At 41.2% G+C, this 21269-nt stretch overlaps 1 protein-coding gene across 4 annotated transcripts in view; it reads right to left on the reverse strand.

Moving 5' to 3' along the window:
* Positions 1–18232, reverse strand: part of EGF (epidermal growth factor) — a 39053-nt gene extending 20821 nt beyond the window's left edge. For 2 of the 4 annotated variants that reach the window (XM_053403803.1, XM_053403801.1), the window contains exons 1-9: positions 17625–18230; positions 11600–11799; positions 10305–10486; positions 9743–9973; positions 8994–9196; positions 5394–5519; positions 3753–3875; positions 2236–2358; positions 376–501 (exon numbers count right to left, since the gene is read on the reverse strand). In XM_053403803.1, coding sequence (XP_053259778.1) covers positions 376–501; positions 2236–2358; positions 3753–3875; positions 5394–5519; positions 8994–9196; positions 9743–9973; positions 10305–10486; positions 11600–11799; positions 17625–17745 — 1435 coding nt within the window. In that variant the 5' untranslated portion in view covers positions 17746–18230. Of the gene's footprint in view, positions 1–375; positions 502–2235; positions 2359–3752; positions 3876–5393; positions 5520–8993; positions 9197–9742; positions 9974–10304; positions 10487–11599; positions 11800–17624 lie in introns of all 4 variants that reach the window. The other 2 variants (XM_053403802.1, XM_053403805.1) reach the window with 2 other exon arrangements.
* Between the last annotated feature and the right edge of the window lie 3037 nt (positions 18233–21269).

Genomic DNA, 21269 nt, shown 5'->3' on the forward strand with positions numbered 1-21269 from the left:
AATGTGTAATATATTATTATGTTTTTATATATGTTGGAAGCCACCCTGAGTAGCTGGGGAAACCCAGTCAGATGGGTGTGGTACAAATAATAAAATTATTATTATTATTATTATTATTATTATTATTATTATTATTATTATTATTATTATTTGAAAATTGCTTCAGAGGGAGAGGAGCAAAGGAATTATGACATCACAGCTGTCAGCCAATCAACACTGTGCACAACCAACTTCAGAGGTTGAAATGGTTTTCTCTTAGCTCAACTTAAGGAGAAAGAGTGATGTCAGACAAGAGCGTGATCAGTACACTTCCAGAGTTTTTTCACTACTGAAATCATGTTTGCTTGTAATGAAACCAACTGTTGTGCTACTAACCTGCAGCAGTACAGTGTCTTTTGTCCTCCTGGAGAATATAGCCAGGAAAGCAATCACATGCCCAAGTTAATGGACTCAGAGAAACACAAATGTGGCTGCAACCACCATTATCAGGAGATGAACAACCTTTAAGAGACCATGGGAAAAAATTGAACACTAAAACTCTATTACAACAAGGCTTACATTAAACATCACCACCCACCCTAATGAAGCCTTATTAACTGTTACTAAACCTTCTAAATATTATTAAACTTTCTAAAACATGACTGTTCTTTTGAAAATAGTGAGTGTTTGCTTCCAAGGAAGGTAAGGACTAAGGTCTCTACCATATTGTCTCTCACTGGAGCTTCAAGGCAAGGAGGTTCTTCCAAACTCCAAAAAAGGAAGTTCATTCCTCATGGTTGGCTGTCTCCAACAGTTAGCAAGTCTGGACACTTGTCACGATGTCTAGATAACTTCAGAAAGATTTGCCGTAGCTGCTCACCACTCTAATTTAGTAATATAATCTCAGTATAAGAAGGTTTACTCATGCATCACCTGTGTACACACTATATGTTTAAAGCTCATTTGAAGCACATTATTTTCCCTCAAAGAATTCTGGACACTGTAGTTTACCCCTCACAAACTTACAATTCCCAGAAGGCCTTAGCAAACTAGAATTCTTTGAGGGAAGAGGTGTTATTTAAAGTTAACGTGTATGCAGAGTCTTAAACTCAGAAGATAGTGATTGTTTACAACACTTGAAAGGCCACATTCTCGGGTCTGCCCACGGTCTATGAAGTGCTGCAAGCGCTGCCCTTTGAATGTGGAGTGACAGTTGGAAAAGAAAAATGATGAGTGGGGAGGGGGCGGGATTGGAAGACTAGAACCCTAAACAGGAGTGCTTACTTTAGGAAGGTTGAAACACTGCAACGTTTTGCTGCAGTTCCTCTGTGTCCACTAAGCAAGAACCTCTACTAGCCAATCTGCATGTCACATGCAAACATATGGTTTGAAATCTGCTTCTTTTAAGGAAAAACAGCTTTGGGAGAAGAGATTTTGAGTAGAGAAGAAGCAGACATCATGGTGGGGCAGTGTTGTCACTGAAAAGTAGTGGATACATAAAGGCTTAAAAACACTGCTGCTTCTACACTTAAAATCACCCCTTCCCAAACCTTAACCCTCTCCACCACCAGAAGAAAGATTTTAAAACATACAGTTGTGTGTAACATTTAGTTCAGCCCTAAACAATTAATGTTATGGCTGGACAAAGACTTAAGGAAAAGGTTTCATCCCTAAGCTCCATAAAACATTTGCAGTAAAATGGATGAATATCACACATACACCAGGGAAAACAGTATTTTTTGTTAAACCCTGTTCATGACAGACAGAAGAATCTCTGCCAAAAAAAGCAATGAATTCTAGCAGATATTAAGCACCCAAACCTCATTTAATGACACACCAAATGAAAGTCATTCACACACCGCAATATGAAATGGCTTTGGATAATGAAGCAGTGAAACCCAATGATCCTGAAACTTGTCAAGAGGATGCTTCATGTTTTATTGCATCTTTTACTTTTAAATCCGTGTCTCATGATGAGTTGGGGGGGCTTTAACCCTTTCCCTGCCTTCTGTTTTCCCATTTCACAGGGTTGCTACTGTAGATGATGAAAATCTTGTAGCAGGCTGGGCAGCAGTTATCTCAGTCAAAACATTTGGGTTGAAGTCCAACTTGAAGCTTACCTGTTACATGATTTAGCTGCTAATAAAAATGGGTTTCTTATTCCTAGGATACCAATCTGGACAGTGCAAGAGTGGTGGTGAGTACACACAAACACACTCGCCTCCCAGGCAGGTGGCTCACTCTCCACATGCTTACCTGTGCATGTTCTTCCATCTGCTTGGAGAACTGATCCCTCAGGGCAGAAGCAAACAGGCCCCATCACTGTCTGCCCGCAACCATGGCTGCAATGAATGTAACTGCTTGGACAGGGAATTAGTTCTACAGTAAGTTTAAAACAAAGGAAATAATAGTTAAAGGGGGAACAGATTGAACAATGGAAATAATGGTTTGCAGGAATTTCAAGGAAGGGATAAATTTCAGCCACCCTGGCTCCTGAAGCCTCAGCTCTTTTAACATATGGCAAGACTGTCTCTGAGTGTATGATTTAATACACAGTACCTCTGCTTTGAGAATTAAGCTACGCAGGTCTCTATAACCAAAATAATGCATCTTGCCTCCAAGATCATAGTTTAGCCTCTGGGGTTTTTGGAGCAAGGACTGGCACTGCTGTAAGTAGGGGTGGAAAAGACTGGCTATTGAAGTTAGAGTGTCTAATGGACCAGGAGGATGCGGGGAAAGGAATTGTGCAATGTCCAGATAAATGGAAGCAATTTATTTGTCTTCTTCCAGCATTGCTTGTGTGTATCATATCACCTGCCTTTTGAGCTATACTGTATGGTGCACCTGGGACACAGAGCAATTGCTGCATATAAGCAACATTTGTGTGAATGAAGGAAGAAGACCAGCCCTACCCAAGTACAGTGATGTCAGCAACATGAAAGCTGAACACAGGATAAAGTGGAGGACTCCATGATCCAACAACGATGTTTGATCTGGAGGAAAATCTCATTTGTCCCCATCTGTTCAGACCATTCATGGCTGTTGTTTTTTAATCTCACAATGCACACGTTTCTCATTTTGCTGAATAAGATTTTAGAATTTGGAAATAATAGGCTGATAGTAATAATGCATACTTTTCAACTCTAAATTCTGGCTTTTGTCCTTCTTAATATCTGCAAGCTGGAGGAGGAGCCCCTCACCCCTCTCTTTTGCTCCCTTAATGGCCCATTCCCCAGGCAACCACCTATGAGGAAGCTAGCTTGATCTACATTTTAACACTTGCTAGGATTATAGGGATTAGAACTCTGGGACCCACAAACTCATAACAATACATTTGAAGCAGTATCATACCACTTGTGCCTTCCCCCAAAGAATCCTGGGAAGTTTAGTTTGTTAAGGCCGCAGAGCAGTGTTAAGAGACTCCTATTCCCCTAACAGGGCTACAGTTCCCAGAATTCCTTGGGAAGAGGGGTTGATCGTTAAACCCCTCTGGGTTTTGCATTCAGAGTACCCAGGTTCACTCCACAGCTTCTCCAGGGTAGGGTTGGGGAAAGCACAGCCTAGAATCCTAGAGAGCTACTGCCAATCATTGGAGACAAGACTAAGCCAAATGGACCAAAGTTCTGGCTCAACATAAGACAACTTCCTATTTCCCTGTGTAACAAAATTGTCAGATTAGCGTGGCTGTGCTGGTAAACTTCCACTGCTATAAGAAGAGGACTTTCAGAAGGCAGGAGCAAACATTTGTGTATTTGTGTCTGACAGCTACCTACCGTGGCAAGTTTTCTTGTCAGACAGTAGAACAAAATTTCTTGGACATGTACAATAATAGGAGCCTGGGACATTGACACAACCTAAAGTACATCCATGGTTCCAAAATGCACATTCATTGACATCTGATGGGGAGGAAAGAACAATTATAAAAACTCAAGGGGGGTTAATAAAAAAAATTGAGAGAACATCATTAATGATATTATGGGCTGTCACAATTTGGGGGGTGACATGCAAATGCAGGTAACACAATTAAAGCTGATTTGGAGTTCCTGCACAACAAACCCACCCCCCACAAAGATCAGACTTCTGTGAAAAGGAAAGTAATGGAGAAATGACCTAGAATGCGTATGATAAAACTTGCTTTGATGTAACATTACCTAACCTCTACACAAACAAATCAGAGTGAATGCTCATTCAATAGTCCATGCCTTCTAATCTCACTGCAAAAAAATAAAAATCAGCAAGCAGGTCATCTGCAGGTGCCCAATATTCATATTTGGATGTCTTGAGTAAGAGAAGGCAGCTATGCTACTTTTGGGAGGTAAGGGTTATTGGCTTCTTTTGTTTTTGTTTTTATTATGTATTTTGTGTTTTTATGCTGTAAACTGCCTTGAGATCTTCAGATAAGATGCAGGATGCAAATTCAATAAATAGTAATGATACAATACTACGCTGGAAACTTCCTGCAACTATTGGGAGAGAAAACTGAGCTAGATGAACCAAGGCACCCAACTCAATATAAGGCAGTTTTTAATGTGCTGTCCAGAAGAGCTATAGCACAACAAAACTGGAACAAAAAAAAACACCAGAATATTTGTGGTATGAAAAATTATGGGGTTTCAGCAGGAAGTTACATGATATGCCCTATTTGGAAATGAAACAGTATGACTGCCCCAAAACTCCACCCACCCCCGAAACAGTATTAAAAGCAGGATCCCATGTAACCATGCAAATACTATTGAAAGTGTGATTGTGTATGACCATCCCAATAGCATCGTGCACACAAATCACAATGAATGTGCAATAAAAAGCATGTCTGGAGGAGCCCATAGCATGATCACAACCAAACATTTTATCACTTATCTGTACCTAGCTCTGTACTTAGCTTGGTGGCCATGAAACCATGCACCTCAGGCTAAGGGACCCAACACCATCATCTGTCTTGGTTCACACATGCCTATGCTTGGGACAACTCATTCTACAAAAAACCAGCACTCTTTTTATTTCTATGTCCAGTGTTAAGTGCTGATCAGTATAGAGTGTATTATGTCTCATGAATCCCCTGCTTCACTCTGAACAAACCAGCACTTTAATTACAAGGGACAGCCTCATTAGTTACTGTATCTAAAAAGTGAAGGGAGTCATGATTTGGCAAAAAAAATGGAGTCAGGAGCTGGGGCTTGTGCATTTCACAAAGGGCCTCCTTGCCCCCCACCTCAAATTAGTCCAGCATCGTGAACCAGACAGAAAGATTTCAAAAGAGCTGCCATGTGGTCTGACATTTTTGTCTCTCTGTTCCAAAAATATATATGGTGGAGAAACACCATCTATTTTTCTAATTTAGTGCATCTGTTTATAGAGAGTAACAAGCATACCTGCCTACCCACATCATTCAATCACAAGCAGTTATCCTTCATTACCTTCACAATATTGCTTTGTTTTGCTTAAGGTAAACCCACTCATACATTTACAACGACTGCTCTTGGGGTCTCGCTTGCAGGTACTTGTTTTGCAGCTTTTTCGAGTTGAAAGACATGGCCTTCTTTCTGGAAAAGAGGATTATATCAAGATAAAGAGTGACTCAAAATGCACCCAGTTTTTATTTATATATTAGGGGCTGATGTCCCTGGTGGCTTCCCTCAACAATCCCTTCCCCCCAACCCTTCCCCCAGAACCCGCCTTCCCCTTACTCCTTGCCCAAGCCCCCATCCCCAAACCTCTGTCTACTCTACCACACTGCCCATCTCACCGAACCTGCCCTTCTGATGATTTGCAGCATAACCCAATTCCACAAGGACATTTGCTACAATACTGTCCTCCTGGAGAATAGATTCACTTGAAGAACAAATCTGAATTTCAATGCTCCATCTGTGTCTCAATTAGAAATTAGGGAAATTAGAAACTGAGCTGGATGCAAATATATCTACAAAAAAGGCCTGTGTGTAAAAAAAAATTGAGCAGAGAAAATTAGGTGTGTTTATGCATGAATGAATTTTGTGTGTATGTGTGTGTGTGTGTGTGCAGACATATACAGATAAATGACCTATCTAAGGCATAGGTAGGCAGATTAGATAGATAGATAGATAGATTAGATAGATAGATAGATAGATGATAGATAGATAGATAGATAGATAGATAGATAGATAGATAGATAGATGATAGATAGATAGATAGACAGACACACTCACACTCAAGTAAAGGAAGCCTTGGGTTCTTTTGATAGTAACATTGTACAGAACATGGCTGTAAGTGGGTTCATCTTCAAATGCCGCTTTGTCACTGTATACAATTGTTACTTCATAAAGGTGCACTGTTTATGAATAGAGCTATGACATTGCACAAACGCATTGCAATGGTTTTGAAGCCAACGTACTTCTGTGCAGTGCCATGAAAGAGTCCTGGTAAAGATAAGTCAGAACGCCGAGGGAAGGGCAGGTAAAACAGTAGGAGGCATCCTGGTTTGACCTGTTGGAAGCAGAACACTAATCTAGTGGAAGGAAAAGAGCTTGCAACTAATAACCCAAATTTGACCTTAGCAAGCATTTGACAGCTAAAACAGTTTCTGTATTGTACGTGAAAAGCACAGCAACATCTATTTCTTTTAAAAAAAGAAAAAGGAAACAATGTTAGATTGTGCACTTTTAACTCCAGCGCACATTGACTTAGCCTCTGCAGAGCATTGAATTAATGCTCACATGATTTCATTTTCAGGTTTCCCTTGTTGTAAGATCCCCTTATAAATCTCATTTGTACTTTAGGCTAATTAGCCTTCCCTCAATCCAGGTCCTTGGGCTGGATAAGCTAAACAACGCACATGCAAAGTCCAAAGGCTTCATCTGGATTGGGCTACTTAAGCTTCTTTCCACCCCCTCAATGTTTTATAAGAAGTCATTGGTGGGGGAGTGGGGGAGGCCTATATTACATCCATTTCAAATTCCTATGCTCCGGTCTATCCTGCCGTAAAAGGAAGATTCCGGAGTCAACGAAGAGCTCGTTTTAAAAGCGAACTAATTATTAAGGTGGGAGAGAAGGGAAATTGCATCTCATCTCAACAGCTTTATACTATGGTAGCCAAAAAGGTCATGAGAAAAGGCAACTAGGAGCATACACATGAGTCAATAAATTGCACCTTACTATGTACCTTCATTTGGATGCACAATTTACTTTCCCAGAATCCTCTGCCACTCTTGTCAGCCATCGTGACCCATGTCACTTACAGTGTTGATTGCCTGTTCCCCAGCTTAGGTAAAGGTAAAGGTACCCCTGCCCGTACGGGCCAGTCTTGACAGACTCTAGGGTTGTGCGCTCATCTCACTCTATAGGCCGGGAGCCAGCACTGTCCGCAGACACTTCCGGGTCACGTGGCCAGCGTGACAAGCTGCATCTGGCGAGCCAGCGCAGCACACAGAATGCTGTTTACCTTCCCACTGGTAAGCGGTCCCTATTTATCTACTTGCACCCGGGGGTGCTTTCAAACTGCTAGGTTGGCAGGCGCTGGGACCGAACGACGGGAGCGCACCCCGCTGCGGGGATTTGAACCACTGACCATGCAATCGGCAAGTCCTAGGTGCTGAGGTTTTACCCACAGCGCCACCCGCATCCCATTGTTCCCCAGCTTACACACATGCAAATACACTGGCAGGCCTCCAGTCAATAAGAGCACAGGCTGACTGAGGTGATATTATGCAATGATGCTTGCTAAGCTTAGGTTGACTGCTTGCATCATCCTCCGCAACAGGACGGCACCTCAGCACCAGCCCACAATCATCTTTATTTGGCTGAGTGCACACAACTGATTAGCAGTGTTCCAAGGATAAACTGCAACGAACTCACTGTCTACCATATCCAAAAGAGCAATGGTCCCCAAGGATACAGGTGGACAGGTTTTACATATTTCTTGAAGTGTCATAAGCTTTGCAATTGCCCAAACATTCCCTTCTCTCTCCTCCGGTTTGTAAAGGTCCTGCATATGAATGGTCCATAGATGGGCAGACTATGCATGTACAATGGCTATGCATGTACACTGCGGCATTCAGACTTTCAGGCAACACTGGCAGTGAAAGCAGTACACAAGCATAGAGTGTCATCTGACAGATTTGGGAATTAGGCTGAAGGGAAGGGAAGCATGGTCAGGAACACATTCATCAAGCCAAGTTCCTTTGGCGTTCTTCCAGTTTTATTCCTATTGCTTAAAGTAAACCATTGTTTGAATTTCAATCTTATATATTGGTGGGTTTGTGGGGAAGAAGTATCCTTTATTCACAGCCATTTTATACTCCCTCAATAAATTAATCCAGAAGTATCCTCAGTGACACTATTTTTAAAATAAGGAATTTATAATGAAGGGCGGTTTGAAAAACTACAAAATTTGGGACACGTTAACATGCAAACATTTGTTCCAAATGGATTTCCAGTGGTTGATTATTATACAATATGTCTGTGAAGAACAATGGGTATTATTATGACTTATTCTTAGAGGAGGAAAAACTTCAGATGAATAAAAGTAAAAAAGGAAGAGAATGAGGTATATTCATGTTTATCACATTATTGGAAATGGAAACAAAAGTAAGTTGTAAGAGCTATTTTGTGCCAATATCAAGGGAAGGGGAATACAAGTGTATGTGTGCATGTGTGTGAGTGTGAGTGCTTGTTTTACACAAACATGCAATCTTCTTTTTAAAATGAGGTGCTGGAGAATGTGATATTAATATTGCAGTTTTTATACCTACATGATGAGTATGCTTAGCTAAGCAATGCTGAACAGGGAGAGAGATGAAAGGAATTTCTAGATATAGAAACATTCAGTTGCAGCATTGTTAAGGCATTTGAAAGGTTTGGTTGGAAAATGTGAACAGGAATTATCATGACAGTGTATTCCTTGAATATCATGACAGCAGCAAAAGCAGGGTGGTACAAGATAATTTGAGATGTGATCCGAATGACCAAGCAGAACAATTATGCAACATGAGTTAAGCTTAAATTCCTTAAATATTTGATAATCAAATTAGATGGAAACTTACCAAATGTTTTAGAACCCATCCTTATGCTGAGCTGTTTTAATGGGTGCACTACCAGTATTTCAGCAGGTGAGAGAAGTGACAGCTGCAGGTTAATGGCAACTATATCTTTTCCTGTATATTTATTGGCTCTCCAAATACTACCAGCGGTTGAGTCGGAATAGTACATGTGGTCAGCAAAGAGGAATATGTCAGAAAGTTGGTTTCTATGGGAAAATAAAGCAAATAGTTGCACCTGTTCATTAAATTGCTGAAAGTTCATTAAGTCATGGACATTCTAGCCCATTAATGGCCAAACTCAGCCCTCCAGCTGTTTTGGGACTACAGTTCCTATCATCCCTGACTACTGGCCCTGTTAGCTAGGGATGATGGGAGTTGTAGTCCCAAAACAGCTGGAGGGCCAAGTTTGGCTATCACTGTATCTAGCCAGTTAGGCAGCAATTCAGAGATAACAGGGCAGATCCTTACTATACATTTAAAACACATTCAGACACATTTAAAGCACATGAATTCCCCAAAGAATCCAGGGAACTGTAGTTTGTTAACATTTCTGGTAATTGTAGCTCTGTGAAGGGAAAACTACAATTCCCAGAATGCTTTGCAGGAAGTCATGTGGTTTAAAAGCATGTTGGATGTACTTTAAATGTATGGGGTAGCCCCCATATGTCTCCTGGCTAGATTGGGGTAATTTATTTTACACTTTGGCATTATATATTCACTAGCATATATATAAGTTATATTCATTAACTTACCGTACTATGTATTTGTGCAAATGAACAGAACTAGCATTGTAGTCACAGCTTGCAATATGTGAAACTTCATCACTGGCATCATATTGGATCCAGAAGAGCTTCAGATCAATAAGATCTAGTGAGATACTTCTGATTTTTCCTGTGCTCCTCAGAAGTCTCCACATGTCTTTCCCATTCAGAACTGCTCTGTAGATGCTGTCAGTGGTTCCTTCAGAGGACCAAAATAAAAACCTGTTGATAAAATCAGTTATTGTAATTAATGTTATTAAAATTACTTCAAGAGCAGCAGATCATAAATCTCTCACTTAATTCATTTGCAATCATAACTCACCAAAATTTACCAATTCAGACATAAGAAGAACCTAGGTTCAATCATGCCAGGAAATTACTCATTAAACTGATACATAAGAGGAGAAAGGAGAGAGAAGAGGAGAAGGAATATCAAAGTACATGACCCTTTCCCAGTCCTCCAAACCACAGAGGATCCTTCAGTCTACATTTCATCTAAAGCTTTTTGTTTCATCACTGTGTCACTATAAACCATAAAGACAATCTCAGTTACCTTCTGTTTGGATCAACCACAATACTTGTGGGATGGTGTCCATCATTTATGATGATTTGGGAATGGTTTCCATCCATGTCAACTGCCTCAATTGTGGCCTTCTGGTAGTGAGCGAAGTAAAAGTTGTGGTTTATCCAATCCACTGCAAATCCAGAAACATCTTTTTCTATGTGGTAAATTGTCTGTAATGGGGGGGGGGGGAAAATTGTCACCCAATTGTCATTATACTAAGACACCAGATCACTGGTTGAATCAGAATACCATACAGAGTATTGGAATTAATGAACCTTGATCAAACAATTCAGGATGAAAGCCGCCTGAGATTACCACTTCAGGATATACATTTATGTGTTTACCAGAAAAGCAAGAAAAGGCCTGTTAAATTTGTAAGCAGCTATGCTATTTTTTCTATCATGAGACTTTCCTTGCTTGGACATTTTAGCCTTGGTTTTGTCTGCCTGACAAATAGCAGCTTTCTCCTAGCATCTGTGGGGGGAATTGTCATTATGACTGCTATGTGGAGATGTTTAAACCTCTGCTCATCCTCAGAGGAGTAGAGAAACAATAAAATTAATGACTAATTTAACATCATGTCTAGTTTGGTTGAGTGGCTAACCAGATATCTTACTCAAGATATTATTTCACACTACATGTAAATGCACAAAACACTTTTAGCTTAAAGTAAGGAGAGGGGAGGGAGACATAATTTTAAAAATATACACACAACAAACAAGCAAACAAACATAAGGAAATGCAACAAAGAGGAAACAGCTTTGCATTAAAATTGTAATTTATAAGTATAGATGCAAATTTAGAAATAATTACTCTAGTTTATATAGAGCTACAATACATCTCACTAACTGTGTGTGTCTGCTCAAGGCTGCTGTAACTTCAAGGCCCTTTCTCTTCCTTCTTCTTCCCTTCCTTATCTTTAAACTGGGCTTGGTTTACACTTCCAAGACAGGACTCATTGTAAAGGAGGGTGGTCCTCTGCCAGTCCTTCAATTAGAGGACTACTCTCTGTAAAGTTGGGTGAGTGATCACTCTAGTTATGATCATTAATAATAGACCGGCCATCACTCCTACTAATAGTGAATTTAGTTGGTGAGTGCTGAGAGGGCAGCAGCTAAAATGTATTTTTTATATTGTAATTTTATGTTGTGAACTGCACTAACATCTATGGAGGGCAGTGTACAAATTTAATAAATAATAATAATAGAGAAACAGATGGAGGTATCAGCATGCTCCAGGGAGATGCAGAGGTTTTCAGAATTTTGATGATTACATTCCATTACCTGTTGATTTGAACCATTCAGGTATACTCGCCGGATAAGACCTTCTTCAGTGTCCACCCAGTAAAGGCAATCTTCTTCATAATGAAAATCTATTAATGTTGATAAACTAGCATCAGCCACCAGTCTTTTGTGATTGGTTCCCTCAGTGTCTATTCTAAAGATTGCATTTCCTTGGCTGAAAACTAGGAATGGTGCAGGATCTAAAAAGGCGAGAGAGAGAGTTAAATACAATAAAGTAGAGAATTTTGGATGTTATAGAATTTTAGTGACTTCTACTCAGACATCAGGACTTCCTCTTTCTCTCTTTCACCTCCACCTGTTCCCTGTGTGTTCCCAAAATTTTATCCAAGGAGTACCTCAACCCTCTGGAACAGATTTTGGGGGTACATAGGTATGTTGCCCCAGCCACTCTGGGCAGCTTCCAACAAATTATAAAACCACAGTAAAACATCAAACATTTAAAAACTTCCCTATATAGTGCTGCCTTCAGATGTCTTCAAAATAGGTGTTTGCATGGAGAGGTGAGGAAAGGAAAGGAAATAGCTTTCAGGGACTTGTTTCTTTTGCCTTCACCCTAAAATTCAAGTTAACTGTAGTTTTGCTTTACGTATCTGAGCTTTAAGCACATCATTGCGGCTGGTCATTTGAGTTTTTTGTGCTCAAAACTATCTCCATGAATCTAAGGTTTTGATTTTGAGTTATCTAATAACACTTTTAATAAATATTAGACTGGCTTATAGATTTATTCAATGGGTAGTCCTGGTTTTTGGCTACTCAAGAGAAAACATCACGAAGTGTGGTTTATTGGGGGGGCGGTGTTATTTGGAACATTCAGAGTTGCTCCTGCATTTGAAGTGATGTTGCTTTCTGCTGTTTGCACTGGGAGAATATGAAACTATGTAGACTTGCTTTGCGTACATGGTAAATGAAGGCTGAACTGCAACAAAGTTGATTTATCTCAGGAATCTGACAGCTGTACGGCTTGCACTTTTTCCAGTTACTCCCTTGACCAAACATTAACATACATTTTGTTACTAAGCTGTCTGAGACATGGAATTTCACACTGGGGTAGGCTAGTCCTACAGGACTTTGGAGGAGCAAATAGCTATGATGGCAAAAGTATTTTTGCTGTTGTTTTTGCTGATATTCTAAAATCTGTTTTTATTATTTAGTTATTGTCCTAAAACGTTGCCATAAGGCACCTTTGAGTATATGGGGAAAGGAGTATAAATATATAAAATGCATAAATACATGTATGCTATTTTTTTCCGTGTGAATCCTAGAGACAGAAACACTGGTCAGCTAAAACCATTACGCCTTAGTTGAAACAAGTCAGCAGTTTCTCAATCAATTTGAGAGGATCAATATATCACCTTTGCAAGTTATCACCATCAAAAGCTATTTTCAACAGGACACTAAAAACCAAAGTGATATCCCATTAAGAAAATTCCTACCATGCACTTGGCTGATCCATGAATTTGGGGTGACTCAAGAGACCACTATGTAATAATTACCCACTTAAAAATATCTCTCCTTGCATATGTTTTATTAGTGGGAATAAGAGAGCTGGGGGGTCACATCTGGCAACCACTGCACCCCTTTGGTTCCAGATAGTACATTGGTAAAGGTAAAGGTACCCCTGACCATTAGGTCCAGTCGTGAATGACTCTGGGGTTGCGGCGCTCATCTCGCTTTATTGGCCGAGGGAGCCGGCATACAGCTTCCGGGTCATGTGGCCAGCATGACTAAGCCGCTTCTGGCGAACCAGAGCAGCACATGGAAACACTGTTTACCTTCCCGCTGCAGCGGTACCTATTTATCTACTCGCACTCTGACGTGCTTTCGAACTGCTAGGTTGGCAGGAGCAGGGACCAAGCAATGGGAGCTCACCCCGTTGCGGGGATTCGAACCGCCGACCTTCAAGCCCTAGGCTCTGTGGTTTAACCCACAGCGCCACCCACGTCCCATCAGTACATGGGTAGATGAGTCTTAAAAGCCCGGGACACAAATTTCCATGGCCCTCTAGGGGCTATGGTGCCTCATTTACCGGAAGTAATGTACTGTATTTTGCATTAACTCTGGAAGTGTATACTCAACTCTGACCAAACTAAGCCTCCTAGAGCAAAATATACATTCATCAATATCTATAAAGTAATCATTTATAGGTTAGAACACAACGGTAAACCACAATCCAAACATGTTTCTAATTGTTCAAGTACTGGAATATGTCAACTACCAATTGCTAATTTTTGATTCCTGTAAATAAAGTAGTATGAGTTATTGTCTTAGATTTAGCTGTTCATGACACCTGGTAAAGAAAGCAAGGAATGAGAGTTGATGATCAGCCTAAAATAATGTTCAGGTACTTTTTGAGGGCATACTATCTCCACTCTCCCTGTATTTATTTGTGTTGATAATTTGGTCCTCATCCAGCTCTTACAGAAATGGAAAGCCATGTGATCTGAATGCACCTTGAATTGAAAATGTGTGCTGTCACCATTAAACTTGATAGATACATCTGATGTCACATCCTCATTCAGGTCCACTAGTCACATATTATAAAGCACAAATAGAACTGGATTTGGGCACTGGCTTTTGTTAAATAAAATAGGTACTCTATTTAGTTTGCTCTACATCTGGAGCTCAGTAGGCTCTATTCAATAAAGTCTCATGTATCTCATTTTAAACATGTGCTTGACTGTCAATGCATTTCCATCTTTATCCTACAGATTTTGGTATTCAGACAATCACAAATAAAAAATCAGACCCCTGGAATTCAATCCAAACAGCAGCTAAGATTCAAGCACAGACATCCAAGTTCTGCAGGCTCCAACTAGATCAGCGGTTCTCAACCTGTTGGTCCCCAGATGTTGTTGGACTACAACTCCCATCATCCCTGAGCTCTGGCCTTGCTAGCTAGGGGTGATGGGAGTTGTAGTTCAACAACATCTGGGGATCCACAGGTTGAGAAAGGCTGAACTAGATGTTTTGCATGTTAACTAGCTAGAGAATTGCATGTAAAAGAAACAGCAAAAGTTTTCCCCATACCATCATCACCTGCTGGCCCTGCTTGTAGATCAAAAGCCAATGTGGTGAGATGATAGGATGGTGTCATATATCTGTGATGGTCCTTTGGGACAACTCTAGAATGTTACGATTCTATGATGTCGCAAGTGATTTCTTCCCTTTAGCCACAACTTGTCTTTATTCCTTTGCTAACAAATCAGGCAATTCTGGCCAATGCAGGGTGCTGCACTGTACAGACTAGACATCCAATACCTTGGGCGAAGCCCACCCCAAGAATTTATCCAGTTCCACATAATTCTGCAGACTGAAAAACATGCCAATTCCACAATAGAGGGGGTGGTGTTTTTGTTTATTCCATTTGGCAACTCTAGGTTTGCCCGTTTTAACCAGCAGCGGAAACATCTATCTTTTTGTAGAGAAGATGCTGTTTCTTAACGTACGTCCCACAATATCAAGTGCAACCAAGTCTTAATCATCATCAGCTGCCTGTTTTTACCCCACACCCATCAAAATAGTGAAGTAGCTGCCATCTTCCTGCAGCTGCTCTGGATACCCTGGCAACAATTTCCCCGTAATGAGAACTTTCCCTGTGTTAAATAAATCCTCTTAGGGAGAACAAAAGTTTCCTACAATGCTCTGGCAGGCAGCGCAGAATGGAAGAATGAGGTTCTGCTCCCAGCTCAAAGGCCTCTTTATGCCATCTCAGCAGAGGGTCTTAAGAAGGAGCAAAAACGATGAATCATGTCATTGCAATGCTAGTAGCCAGTCCTTAGCATCTTTATACACAAGCAACCTCATTTACCAAGAGTCCGAAAAAAAGACCCAGTTAGAGAAGGTGAAGAAGCATTAGTATGCCTGTCAGGGAGGCAGAGTCCACATTGGTGTATTGTGAAGTGAGCCAGAGTCTGCCCTTGTTTATTTCCTCCCTAATGCCAAGGCCTATACAGAATCTTCTAGTATGATAGCGATATTCAGCTATTCCAAATTTAGGTTGCTACATGCTGCTGCTGAGTGTTATCTGCTGTGCTGCTACAAGTTTCTTCCCACCCCCTCTCTCCTACTCTTCGTTTCAATTTCAAATCATATGCTGAGGAAAAAATATACTTCGTGTTAACGCAGATGCATGTTACCTCACCTCCAAAAGACTGAGGCTGTGCAAACACTATTTGAAGCATTGTTTGAAGCACATTTCCTCCCTCTCCAAAGGATTTTGGGCACTGTACGTAGTTTCTTAGGGGTTGCCGGGAATTTTAACTCTGTGAGAGGTACTCTATGGTGCCCAGAATTCTTTGTGAGGTGGAAATGTGCTTCAAATGTGCTTTAAATGTATAATGTTTATGCAGCCTCAGTCTTTTGGAGGTGAGGTATGAGGGACCTCAGATACTGTGATGTCTTTATGATATATGGTTTATTTACACACATATACAACTTTACTACGATGAAGAGGCTCACACCCCAAGAGGTGTTGCTTCTCCCATAGCCACAGCCTTGAATTCCAGCAGAAACCAAGCATGTCTCTCCCTCACAGGCTTCTGCCTGCCACCTGCTTCTAGCTCAGTCCTGGCTTTTGTACTTCTAACTACCAGCCAGTTGGGGGAGGTGGCACACCCATTTGATATCTGGCCAGAGTCTCTTCCTTTGTTGCCTTAATGACCTACCTGTACATAGACTATTACCAAGAAATTGACCGGGCTATTCCAGCAATTGAATCCTTGCTGGATTCAGGAATTGGAAGGGACTCAGGCATACAACCTAACCCCAGCTTCACAACACTATTGTTTACCCAGATGCTGGACTCTGATTCACAATTTTCTGATTGGTGGTCCTTTTTTCTTTTTGAGCAATGCTAAGTTTTATCTATGGTACATAGTTTCATTCTGTTTTTAGTCAGCTTTTTTAAAGTTTTATTTGATTGTTAATGTTGCACTTCTATATGAATTTACACTGAGTTTCCCCATTATTATCTCTTATGCCTTTTTACATTAAGCAAAATGGAAATTTCATGAACAAACAAACAGTGTGAGCAATATACAAAAGGACCTCATGCAACATCTATAATGGACTCCCAATCCTGACTGTTAAATCCTGCCTTTTGTGGATTTGAACTAAATGTAGAATTATTCCCAAGATCAGTGTCTTCACAGGGTCTTGAACTGCAAAAATTAAACTTGTAGTGGATAAAATGGTCATGTGAATTCACCTTCAGCTTAAGGAAATCAAAGGATTGCTAGTAAATAGGCCTTAAAAAAAAAAAACCCAGTGATGGAGAAGCAACACACCTTTCAACTATTTGATCCATCTGATGAGAGCTCTTATTGCTATGGTTTTAGCTTTCATGGGTTTTGAAACACTTCTCAATAAAGATATCTCAGAGGCAAATCCTGCTGAGTTAATGGGATTTACTCCCAAGTAAGCATGCGTATGATTGCAGCCAATAACTATTATATTTACACTACAGACTTACATTCCTTGGAAATGGTAGCTCTGTGAGAGGGCGATAGGCATCTTTCACAGATAATACTCATTGGCAAATTACTGTTCCCAGTGTTCTTATGGGGAAGCAAGAACTCTTAAAGTGGTAGAAAGAAAATCAATAAAAGTTTTTTGAGTCACTCAAGAAACAATTGCTGCAAATTAGTTACTCCAAGGCACATATGAACCTAACTTCCATTAAATGTATCAATACTAACGTCTCCAAACCCACACCCCCCCTCACCCAAATATTTCTCCTGCATGCTTTTGTTTTGTTATTTTTTCTGACACGTTTTTTGGCAGACGTCTCAAAGCACCTGTTACTGTTCCACTGGAAACTTATCAAGGTTGTAGTCCTAGCTATTTCTTCTAAAAATGCACAGCAAACATAGCAGAGACTTCAAAGAATAAAGGCACATAAACATGGTTTCTTTTTAAGAAATTAGCGTTGAACAAAAAAGCCCCGCACTGCTAAGCCTCTTAACTGACCTGAAGTTTGGAAGGGGGGAGGGACCAATTCACTCACCTACACAAGAGGAATTTTCCTTCTGCATTTGGTATCCTCTGGGACAGCTCCAGAGCTTCTCAGCTGACAGACTGACCAAACTGATTTTAAAAGCCACAAGCAAAAGATCTGTGAGCAACATAGTCTTGACCCACTTTTTCAGTGGCAGTAGGACAGGCGAGACTGCTCAACTTCAGGCATCTTCAAGACAAAAAAGAAGCAGGTGTCCTCATTCCCAAGGTGCATCAAACACAGCAGAGACACATCACCTCCCAGCTCAATTCTGTGGTCTGGCTAAACTTGACACTAGGGAGAGCGGAGGGGCTGGCTGACTCCAGCTCTCACCCTCAAAGAAATTCCAGGGTGATCTCTTCTTTGCTCATGCACACACTTCTTCTTCTGCCTTTTTTTTTTTTTTTTTTTGGAAGTGAAGTATGAAATGCCTAACCCTCTTGTTACAAAATTAACACGGCTTTAAAAAAAATAAAAAATAAAAAATGTGCTACTGCAAAATTCAATACCAAGACAACGAATTTGTTGCAGGTTTATATGGATATACAAAGGCACTAATTTTTAAAGTAATACGTAAGCAGAGGCACTGTAGTCCCCAAAAAATCGATCCCATTTTTGTATGCACGCTAGAATGACGGTCCTTCTCTTCCTACAGCTTCTTGCCCACCCCCTCTTTCTTGTATTGTTAGTGCCACTTGAGTGAAGCTTGTGTTTGCAAATAGAACTGTAGCCAGCTCCATGGTCCAGGGAAGTTAGGCAATGCATAGCTAGACAATCGCTCCCAGTTAATTGCCTGTTTGAAGGAAAAGGGAAAAGAGAGGGGAAGCAGCAACATGGCGTAGTGATTTAGAGTGTTGGACAAGGACCTGGGAGCCTAGGGTTCAAATCTCCACTCAGATCAGGCATGGGAGAAGGAGCACAGAGATCAGGTGGGCAAGATAGTGTGGCAGGGGATGTCCTGCTTTGCCCTCTCAAAATGTTGGGGGATATGCAGCCTCCAGTATTTGGCCAAGAATGCTGCATGCTGACTCTGGGCCTGGAGGGACGTCCAATAGTTTGGTAGGCAAACCGCAGCAAAATTGTGCCCAAGATGGGCCCAAGATGAGAGCCACCGTGGTGTAGTGGTTAAGAGTGGTGGACTCGTAATCTGGTGAACCGGGTTTGCATCTCCGCTCCTCCACATGCAGCTGCTGGGTGACCTTGGGCTAGTCATACTTCTTTGAAGTCTCTCAGCCCCACTCACCTCACAGAGTGTTTGTTGTGGGGGAGGAAGGGAAAGGAGATTGTTGGCCGCTTTGAGACTCCTTAGGGTAGTGATAAAGAGGGATATCAAATCCAAATTCTCCTCCTCCTCCTCCTCCTCCCTCCTCCTCCTCCTCTTCTTCTTCTTCTTCTTCTTCTTCTTCTTCTTCTTCTTCTTCTGTCACTTGGAACCAGGGCTTCTTTCTCACAACAGGCTTGGGGACCTTTTTTAGGCCTGAAAGATTCCTCTCATGGGGAAACATCCAGACCAGATGCAAATGGATGGTACTCTTACTCTTACACACACACACACCCTCCATTTTCCAACCAGGCAAGCAAGAGTCATTATCACAGTTCAAGGACACATTCCAGTCATGCAAAAATACTCAAGGATGATGCCACCTATGGGGTAGTTTGCAGACTTGGGAAAGTCCTGAAGCCCAAATGAGTAGGTTGGGAGAAACGCATTTGGTCCCCAGGCTTGAGATTCTCCACCCCTGCTTAGCGCTGTCAGACACCTATGGCCCTTTAGCTTGATCAGACAAGCTGCTATCTTGTCAGTGCCTCTTTGCTAACATTGAAATCTCAATCTCTTTGGTCCTCTAAAATTAATTTGCTCTTGAATAGACACAGCTCCTTGTTAACTTCCAGGCCTTTGTTTCCAAATATTGCAGAATGGGTTCAGCATGACACCTAAACATGACTTGAACTCTTGAAGGAGCACCTCCACCCCCATTGTCCAGCCCAGACACTGTGGTCCAGCTCCAAGGGCCTTCTGACGGTTCCCTCACTGCGAGGAGCCGCCAGGCAGAGGGTCTTCTCAGTAGTGGCGCCTGACTGGTAGAATGCCCTCCCATCAGATGTCAAGGAGATAAACAACTATTCGACTTTTAGAAGACATCTGAAGGCAGCCCTGTACAGGCAAGTTTTAAATAGTTGGTGTTTTACTGTGTTTTTAATATTTTGTTGGGAGCCACTCAGAGTAGCTGGGAAAACCTGGTCAAATGGGCAGCATATAAATAATAAAATATAACAACAACAGCAATAATTCTGTGCTTCCTGATTTGCTCATCTCTAAAGAAGTATTTTAGTAGATTAGTTAGTTGGGACCCTTCAGGCAACTCCTTGTGAAATGTGAAGTATATTATTATATGATTAGCAGCATGATACAAGTCCCATTGAGTTCAGTAGGGCTAACTTGCAGGGAGATGGGCCTAGGACTGCAGTCTGGAATTGCACAACACAGCAGCTGGCAATCCTGGCAGCACCCAGGAGATGCCACAGCTGTACATGGAGCCATTCCTAGGAACACTGGCTTTGTTGACCTTAACTGACAGAAACTGATAAGCGTGCACTCTTGGAAACGAAGAAATAGCATGAAATAGCAGATTAGAAACTGTGCCACTAACAGCAATGGCACGAAGCTGTTTCATTGTTGTTTATACATCTATGCAGACTAAATCTCCTGTTTACGTAATCCATTCCATCCATTATTGCAGAGATAGGAAACCTTTTGCAGCCCAAGCTGGGTGTGTCCAGAGGCAAAAGTCAGCAGAGCCATGAATGTAAATGGTTTTGTGGTCCTTTCTTTTCGTCTTCTTTTTAAAATGTAGTAGCAATCCCCCACAGCAGCAATTTTGTGACCCATAGCGCTTTCTCAAAATTCCAAATATGTCCACTGACTCAAAATGGTTGATAACCCCTGGCATAGATGATCTAAATAAATAAGTCAGGTTCTGGGCAGTAACATTACACAGCTAAGATAAGGTGTGTTATTAAAACAGACTAGAAACTATTACAGTTACTTTAGGAGTGAACTGTGCTTCACCCAGAGATTATACTGTTAAGAGGTGATATCACAAGCTGTAATGTACTAAAGTTCTCACCCTGGGCCAACAGGGGGATACTGCAGATAGTTATGCAAATAAGGGATCGAAAGTGACATTCAGTGATTGGATAGTTTTAGAAAATTGTTACACTTACATTGTACTGGAGCTCTATATAAGCAGGCTGACCGAACCCTTCAGTTCAGTTCTGTCCTGGCCTGTGAATAAACAAGAGCTGTTTGAAGAATCGCTGTGTCATCTGATATGTTCACCCACAACTTAACACCAGCCACCTTCAAATATCTAGTGGCTATGACTTTGATGATAGAATAAATTTGATTTTACTGCTCCTGAGAGTAGGACCTCACTCAGACAGTTCAAATTACAGGAGTGGAAATTTCAACTAATCCAGGAAGACCACTGTTTGACAGTGAAACAGACTGCTTTGGAAAGGTAGTGAGTTGTCCTTTGTTAGAGGCTTTTAAGCAGAGCTCTGGGTTGTCGACCTAACAGGGATGGAGTAGCAGCAGATTTCCTGAAGGAACCTTGGAGACAGGGATGGGGCAGAGGAGGAGATTTGATTCAG

This window comes from Podarcis raffonei, chromosome 9 (genome assembly GCF_027172205.1).
Source record: "Podarcis raffonei isolate rPodRaf1 chromosome 9, rPodRaf1.pri, whole genome shotgun sequence".
In the NCBI taxonomy this organism is placed as follows: domain Eukaryota; kingdom Metazoa; phylum Chordata; class Lepidosauria; order Squamata; family Lacertidae; genus Podarcis; species Podarcis raffonei.